The following is a 9116-nucleotide window of genomic DNA, read 5'->3' on the forward strand; positions in this document are numbered from 1 at the left end:
GCGGCTCTGTCTGTGCCGTGCCGCGTCCTGATTAGCGGTCACCAGTGAAGGATTCACTGGTGACCGCTAATCCCCTGAGTGACTGAAGTTAGCAGCCCTCTCTCATACTCACCGATCCCGGCGCTGCACAGCGTTCACACTAAAAGCGCCTCTGTCTATGAAATGGTTTTATAGATTAATAGACCATTTATACTGATAGATTAAAGACATTTTCCACCTTTTGTGAGGTTTTTTTCTTTGTAGAAAATCTACAGTTTGATCATCCTAAATTTACACGGAGCGGCGCTGCACGGCGTTCACACTGCTCCGGCGGCTTTTACTATTTTGAAAAAGCCGGCCGCTCATTAAACAGTATTCCCTGCTTTCCCCGCCCACAGGCGCCTATGATTGGTTGCAGTGAGACACGCCTCCACGCTAAGTGACAGGTGTTTCACTGCACCCAATCACAGCAGTCGGTGGGCGGGTCTATACTGTGCAGTGAAATAAATAAATAAATAATTTAAAAGAATGGCGTGCGGTCCCCCCCAATTTTAATACCAGCCAGATACAGCCATACGGCTGAAGGCTGGTATTCTCAGGATGGGGAGCTCCACGTTATGGGGAGCCCCCCAGCCTAACAATATCAGTCAGCAGCCGCCCAGAATTGCCGCATACATTAGATGCAACAGTTCTGGGACTGTACCCGGCTCTTCCCGATTTGCCCTGGTGTGTTGGCAAATAGGGGTAATAAGGAGTTAATGGCAGCCCATAGCTGCCACTAAATCCTAGATTAATCATGTCAGGCGTCTATGAGACACCCTCCATGATTAATCTGTAAGTTACAGTAAATAAACACACACACACCTGAAAAAATCATTTATTAGAAATTAAAAACACTAACTAATTCCCTGGCTCACCAATTTAATAAGCCCCAAAAAGCCCTCCATGTCCGGCATAATCCACGGACCTCCAGCGTCGCTTCCAGCTCTGCTGCATGAAGGTGACCGGAGCTGCAGAATACACCGCCGCTCCTGTCACCTCCATGGAGCAACTGAGGTGAGTAGCGCGATCAGCTGAGCTGTCACTGAGGTTAATCGCAGCCACCGCTGGATCCAGTGACAGCGGGTAACCTCAGTGACAGCTCAGCTGATTGCGCTACTCACCTCAGTTGCTCCGTGGAGGTGACAGGAGCGGCGGTGTATTCTGCAGCTCCGGTCACCTTCATGCAGCAGAGCTGGAAGCGACGCTGGAGGTCCGTGGATTATGCCGGACACGGAGGGCTTTTTGGGGCTTATTAAATTGGTGAACCAGGGAATTTGTTAGTGTTTTTAATTTCTAATAAATGATTTTTTCAGGTGTGTGTGTGTTTATTTACTGTAACTTACAGATTAATCATGGAGGGTGTCTCATAGACGCCTGACATGATTAATCTAGGATTTAGTGGCAGCTATGGGCTGCCATTAACTCCTTATTACCCCGATTTGCCAACACACCAGGGCAAATCGGGAAGAGCCGGGTACAGTCCCAGAACTGTTGCATCTAATGTATGCGGCAATTCTGGGCGGCTGCTGACTGATATTGTTAGGCTGGGGGGCTCCCCATAACGTGGAGCTCCCCATCCTGAGAATACCAGCCTTCAGCCGTATGGCTGTATCTGGCTGGTATTAAAATTGGGGGGGACCGCACGCCATTCTTTTAAATTATTTATTTATTTTACTGCACAGCATAGACACGCCCACCGGCTGCTGTGATTGGTTACAGTGAGACAGCTGTCACTCAGCGTGGGGGCGTGTCTCACTGCAACCAATCATAGGCGCTGGTGGGCAGGTAAAGCAGCGAATACGAGATTGTTTAATGAGCGGCCGGCTTTTTCAAAAGAGGAGAAGCCGCCGGAGCAGTGAGAAAGCCGTGCAGCGCCGCGCCGGGGATCAGTGAGTATGAGAGAGGGGGGGAGAGGGATAGACCGACATGGACAGAGAGTGAGGGACAGAGATAGTGACCGACCGACAGAACCACAGAGAGATAGTGACCGACGCAGAGAGAATAGAGTTCGAGAGGGAGACACCGACTGACAGAGAATAGTGATTGACAGACATTGTGAGACATCACTCGTTTCCAGATTTTTAGGAAACATGCGAGAAATGTATTTAGAAAATCGGATGTCACTAGGATGGTGTGAGTGCCGTCCCGTGACATCCGATTTTTTACACGCTCCCATAGACTTGCATTGGAGAGACTCGCAGTAGAAACTCGCAAAAAAGCAGCATGCTGCGATTTTTTTCTCAGTCCGATTTGGACTGAGAAAAAAATCGCAGATGAGAGCTGAATCATTCACTAACATGTGACCGATTCCAATGCGAGATTTTCTCCATTGCTCTACTGCGAGAAACTCGCAAGTGAGAAGCAGCCCTGATAGACAGGATAGCAAGAGTTAACCTCTGCTAGCCAGCTTGTTAGGCCTAAGGCACACGGCATGAAAATCGGAGTGAGTGGGATGCGATAACACATCGCATTCCACTCGGACCAATATTAGCCTGTGTGTTAGCACCCATGAGCGCTTATTTTCTCAGCCCTAATCGGACCGAGAAAACAATCGCAGCATGCTGCGACTGTAATGCGATCCTGGTTTCTCTCGCACCCATTCAAGTGTATGGGGCGAGAGAAAAATCGCACTGCACTTGCAGTACACCGGTGTAACATGAGTGCACGGCAAGAATGGCAATAGCCGGCTATGGAGAAGAGAGGGAGATAAATCCCTCCTTCTCCTCTGCAGCCCCAGCTCTCCCCTCCTCAGTGCCGGCCTGCCCTCCGAGCTGAGGTCCAATCGCATGACAAGACCTCAGTGACACTCTCCTCCTGCTGTGCTGCCAGCGTGAGCCGAGTGTCATGCGAGGATCGCAGTAGATCCCCGTGTGGCCCCGGCCTTAGGCTTCTGGGATCACATGCTCTAAGGAAGCCTAACATCTGTCCCTTTTCATACTTTGGTTAGAGGAGATTTTCCACCCACGCCGACTATAGTTTCGGCTGTGTTGGTCTGTGAATTGTGGTGTCCCAGACTTGCTGGAGAACGTTGTTTTTTTGATTGGTTTTGTTGTGGAGTCATCTTGTTTTCCTCCTAATCTCTCTCTTGTTGTCTCACACCTCTGTGTGTGTGCTGTGTGACAGAGTTTTGGTATCCCCTGATTGTCGATTTCTGTAGATTATATCACACCCCTGTCCCAGCCCCCCTGGGGAAGAGGGTATAAGATGGTCAGGAGCAGGGCCAGGAAGTAGACTCAGACATTCCCACCATTAGAGGTATCTCTGAGAATAGGGATATCACAGGGTTCCCCTTCTGTGAGGGTCATTTTGGGGCCCCGGTTTCCCGTTATCTCCATAGTCCCATGTGACATTCACACATTGCAGATTTTCCATGTGGAGAAGTGACTTGGAATGATTTTAAAGGTCTGGCTTTTTTAGGATTTGAGCCTCTCTAATGTATACCACATACATTCTTTCTTCATGTAAAATGTTCAGTTCTGCATTACAAGTCTCCACTAAAAAAAATAAAAAATAGAAATGTACATCAAAGTGTAACACAAAGGATATTGTGCTGCTTCCCACCATTGTGCTGTGAAGTAGCAGTAATGACCCATGTGCGCGGCATTTCCTAATCATTAGTGCTTCGGTCACTTTCTGCTGCGCTGTCAGCATGTGCAGTGTGGAAATACACCTTCCCTGTCACTGCGTCTCCTGAAAGTCACATAATTATATGTGTGATGACTTGTCACACCTGGAGAATGGATCTTCACCTTCAAGGCACGCTTTCTCGGAATTCTGCTCTAAACTGTTCCTCTGACATTCCTCCTGGAAATAGTGTTCAATACCAAAAAAAATACTTTTACACTCCTTTCATAAGGGAAGGGCAAAAGGAGACATTTTGGTTAGATAAAAAAAATTATATAATATCTTTGGAAATCTCTATTGAAGTAAACAGGAAGGTAAACCAGCCAACCACATGATGAAAATGTTCGGCATGCACGGACCAAGGCCCTGAAATATCAAATATACTGGGAGAAGAAGGGAATTGTGGATCCTTTTAAAATTTGATTGCGTACATCATGGAAGGACAAGGAAGAAGGCTTGATAAAGAACGCGGGTTTGTGTTCGAAACGCGTTGCCCTCCTGGCTCCTCGTCCTTCTTCCTTATCCTTTTACGTGATGTATGCAATCAATTTTTAAAAGGGTGAAATAAAGACAGAAGCTGGAACCACAATTCCTTTTCTTCTACGAAACCTCTTTTTCAAGCCTCATTCAGACGTCGGTAAAACGCTGTCCATGTACAGACGGGCTGTGGGTTTCCTGACTTGAACTCAGCAGCCTCATACAGCCGACGAAATAAGTATTGAAAATGTCAATTATCAAACTAAATATATTTCAAAAGGCGCTGTTGACATGAATTTCTCACCAGATGTCAGTAACAACCCATCCAATCCACACACTAAAAGAAATCAACCATAGATCTCCATAAATTTAGTGATGTGTAATAATGAGAAATGACACAAGGAAGAAGTATTGAACACACATACTGAAATGTATTTAATACTTTGTACAAAGCCCTTGTTGGTCAGCAGATTTTTTATCAAGAATGTGTCAGTACATTTTTCCATTCATCCTTCCTTCAGTGACATGACGTTTGCCAGGGTCATGTGCTGAAAAACAGCCCCACACCATGATGTTCCCATCTCCAAACTTCTCTGTTGGTATGGTGTTTTGGGGGTGATATGCGGTGGTCTTTTGACATTTTTGTTCAGCTATTGAGTCTTGCGTGGTGAGCGTGCACACAGGCCATGGAAGGTGAATGCTTTACTTTAATATTTTCTTTGAAACAGTTGTACCTGCTGATTCCAGGTCTTTCTGCAGCTCTCCGTACGGGATTCTTGACTCTTGGACAACTCTTCTAATAATACTTTTGACTCCTCTGTCTGAAATCTTGAGGGTAATACCTGGTTGTGGCCTGTTTATGGTGAAATGATTTTCTTTACACACAAATTAAAAAGATTATCCAGAATGACCTAAGTTTTAAGCCCATTGTATAAATTAACCAGGCAGGAAGTTTTAACTATAGGGTGCTTTACATGCTGCGACATCGCTAACGATATATCGTCGGGGGTCACGTCGTTAGTGACGCACATCCGGTGCCATTAGCGACATCGCAGCGTGTGACACCAAGGAGCGACGATCAACGATCGCAAAAGCGTCAAAAATCGTTGATTGTTGACACGTCGCTCCTTTTCATAATATCGTTGGTGGTGCATGCTGCTGGTTGTTCGTCGTTCCTGCGGCGTCACACATTGCTATGTGTGACGCCGCAGGGACGACGAACAACTCCTTACCTGCGTCCACCGGCTATGTAGAAGGAAGGAGGTGGGTGGGATGTTTACGTCCCGCTCATCTCTGCCCCTCCGCTTCTATTGGCCGCCTTCCGTGTGACGTCGCTGTGACGCCACATGACCCGCCCCCTTAGGAAGGAGGCGGGTCATGTGTGACACCACAGGAATGACGAACATCTCCTTACCTGCCTCCACCGGCAATGAGGAAGGAAGGAGGTGGGCGGCCGCTCATCTCCGCCCCTCCTCTGCTATTGGGCGGCCACTTAGTGGCACCGCAGTGACGCCGAACGCACTTCCCCCTTGAAGGAGGGATTGTTCGGCGGTCACAGCGACGTCGCTGAAAAGGTATGCGCGTGTGACGCTGCCGTAGCGATAATGTTCGCTACGGCAGCGATCACCAAATGTCGCACGAACGACGGGGGGCGGGTGCTATCGCTAGTGATGTCGCAGCATGTAAAGCACCCTTATCTGCCTGTTCTACCCGGCGCTGGCTCAGAGCGGTCACTGACTGCTCCTGCAGGCAATTCAGCGGTTTCACATCAACAGAGCAGCTCTACCTCTTTCAGCCTGCTCTGTCACTGGGGCATGACTATAACGTCATGGTTATTGACAGCTGGCTCCCTGCTGACTATCAATCAGCATGACATCAGCAGTCATGCTGCATTTATAGAAAAGCCCTGGAGAGAAAGAGCTGCTCTGTTAGCGTAAAGGAGCTGAATCGCCGACAAGAGCAGTCAGTGAATGATCTAAGCCGGCGCCAGGTAGAACAGGCAGGAAGTTACCAACTAGCTTGTTAGTTTTAAACCCATTGTATAAAATATATATTTCTGGATAATCTTTTTCAGTTGTGTGTATTGAGCATCATTTCAACGTAAACCTCTGTGTGCACGCGGCCTTACTGTGCCGACATGACACTGGATCACAACACATCCGCTGCCGCCCTGAATGCTCTTTCGTGTCCACACAACTTACATTCTGATTCTAATTTACTTTTAAATAACACTTTTTTTTTCCCCTCCATTCCCCAGACATTAAGCACAGACGGATACCAATTTTGTTTTTCGCTAACAAAATGGACCTTCGAGACTCCCTGTCATCGGTGAAGGTCTCGCAGTTGCTGTGTTTAGAGAACATCAAGGACAAGCCGTGGCATATTTGGTAATAGTTCTATTATTGTGAAGCGTTTGTGTGTGCGTGGGAAAGGGCTTTTTGTTTGCTAGCGGAGCCTATAAACCACAGGACGGTGGTCCCCGGGCTGCACATCGGAGCAGCGCTAAGCAGAAATCATTACTAGAACCGTAAAGGTAAAACTTCCCACCGCAGCTGTGCTGAAAGATCTCTCCTTGTTTGTTTTTTTTTTAATTTTTTTTTTTGGGGGGGACTATTATTTCCTACATATTTTATAATTGTCCATAAAGTCATCAAATGTATGAGAATGTCTCGTATTGATTATAATGCATGCTCCATTGTAGAGGACAGCAGCGGGGAAATAGATGGAGGCTCTTTAGTAAACATGCCAGGCATTATTGGAGATCCAGCGCCGCCCCTGACACCACTCACAGGTTTCTGAGTAATTTTGGGTATGGATTGCACTTTCACGCAGCACAGGTAACAATTCACACAGTGATAAGTCCATATAATGATCTGGTGATGGTATAAAAACGTCTTATTTGCACATCTACTTGAGACCGGTGCTTTGGCGCCTTCTGATGGATTCACCTGGCATTATGTTACAGCCATTTACGTATTTCCTGATAGTCCTCCATACACAAAGAACATACTGTATATCACAAAAGTGAGTACACCCCTCACATTTTTGTAAATATTTTATTATATCTTTTCATGGGGCAACACTGAAGATCTGACACTGTGATACAATGTACAGTAGTCAGTGTGCAGCTTGTATAACAGGGTAAATTTGTTGACCTCTAAACAACTCAACACGGGCATTAATGTCAAAACCACTGGTAAAAAAGTGAGTACATCCCCTAAGTGAAAATGGTCAAATTGTGTCCATATTTTGTGTGGTCACCATTATTATCATGCATTGCCTTAACTCTCTTGGCCATGGAGTTCACTAGAGCTTCACAGGAGCCAATGGATCCTCTTCCATACTCCATAGGAACTTCACGGAGCTGGTGGATATTACAGACCTTGTTCTCCTCCACCTTCTATTTGAGGAGGCCCCACAGATGCTCAATAGGGTTTTGGTCTGGAGACGCATGGCCAGTCCAGAATCTTTACCCTCTGTTTCTCTAGCAAGGCAGTGGTCGTCTTGAAGGTGTGTTTGGGGTCATTTATCTTTTTGGAATACTGCCTGGTCCGGTTTCTGAAGAGAGGGGATCATGCTCGCTTAATATGTCACAGTACATGTTGGCATTCCTGGTTCCCTAAATGAACTGTAGCTCCCCAAAGCCAGCAGCACTCATGCAGCCCCAAACCATGACACTCCACCACCATGCCTGACTGTAGGCAGGACACACTTGTCTTTGTACTCCTCACCTGGTTGCTACCACACACGCTTGACAACATATAAACCAAATAAATTTATCTTGATCTTATCAGACCACAAAACATAGTTCCAGTAATCTATGTCCTCAATTTGCTTGTCCAGCAAACTGTTTGTGGGCTTGCTTCTGCATTATCTTTAGAAGAGACTTGGATGACAGCCATGCAGACCAATGTGATGCAGTGTGTGTTGTATGGTCTGTGCACTGACAGGCTCAGACCATACGCCCCCCCCCCACCCCTGTAACCTCTGCAGCAATGCTGGCTACGTTTATTTAGAAAACACAATCTCTGGATGTGATGCTTAGCACGTGCACTCAACTTCTTTGGTTGATCATGCTGAGGCCTGCTTTGAGTGGATCCTGTCTTGTTAAACCACTGTATGGTCTTGGCCACCTGGCTGCAGCTCAGTATCAGAATGTTAGCAATCTTCTTATAGCTTAGGCCATCTTTATGTAGGGGAACATTTCTTTTTTCAGATCCTCAGTGAATTCTTTGCCATGAGTAGCCATGATGAACTTCCATTGACCAGTATGAGGCATGTGTGAGCGATAACAACAAATATAACACACCTGCTCCTCATTCACACCAGAGACCTTGTAACACGAATGACACAGGGGAGGGAAAATGTCTAATTAAGCACAATTTGGCCATTTTCACTTAGGGGTGTACTCACTTCTATTGCCAGTGGTTTAGACATTAATGGCTGTGTGTTGAGATATTTAGCGGACACCACAAATTTACTCTGTTCTACAAGCTGCACACTGACTACTTAACATTGTAACAAAGCGTCATAGCTTTAGAGTTGTGCCATAAAAATATATAATAAAATATTCACAAAAATATGAGGGGTGTACTCTCTTTTGTGCTATACTGTATACCAAAATCATGTCCTTTTTGCTCCCACAGGGCTGGAGTACATTGGCACATATTTTTTTTTTTTTTTTATTACTAAAAATAATTCACAACGCTTAAGGCTATGTGCCCACGCTGCGGAAAATGCGCGGAATTTGCCACGGATTTTTCAACAATCTGCAGCACAGCTACTCCCCAGCCATTTCTATGGCATTTGGGGAGTGCTGTGCCCATGCTGCGTTTTTTTCCGCAGCGGAAATAATACGGATTTTGCTGCGGAAAAATCAGCAGCATGGGAATTATTCCTACGGACTTCTCCGCAGGGTCCCATGCTTACCTGCCTTGATAGAAGACAACGATGTCACTTTCTCCGTCCGGTGCACAGGAGCGCGGTCGATCCAG

At 46.4% G+C, this 9116-nt stretch overlaps 1 protein-coding gene across 2 annotated transcripts in view; it reads left to right on the forward strand.

The window, feature by feature from the left end:
• ARL6 (ARF like GTPase 6) overlaps window positions 1-9116 on the forward strand; it is a 115331-nt gene that overhangs the window by 72079 nt on the left and 34136 nt on the right. For both annotated transcript variants that reach the window (XM_075333099.1, XM_075333098.1), the window contains exon 6: window positions 6380-6509. In XM_075333099.1, the coding sequence (XP_075189214.1) occupies window positions 6380-6509 (130 nt within the window). The remainder of the gene's footprint in view (window positions 1-6379; window positions 6510-9116) is intronic.

Source organism: Anomaloglossus baeobatrachus, chromosome 2 (genome assembly GCF_048569485.1).
Source record: "Anomaloglossus baeobatrachus isolate aAnoBae1 chromosome 2, aAnoBae1.hap1, whole genome shotgun sequence".
Lineage (NCBI taxonomy): Eukaryota > Metazoa > Chordata > Amphibia > Anura > Aromobatidae > Anomaloglossus > Anomaloglossus baeobatrachus.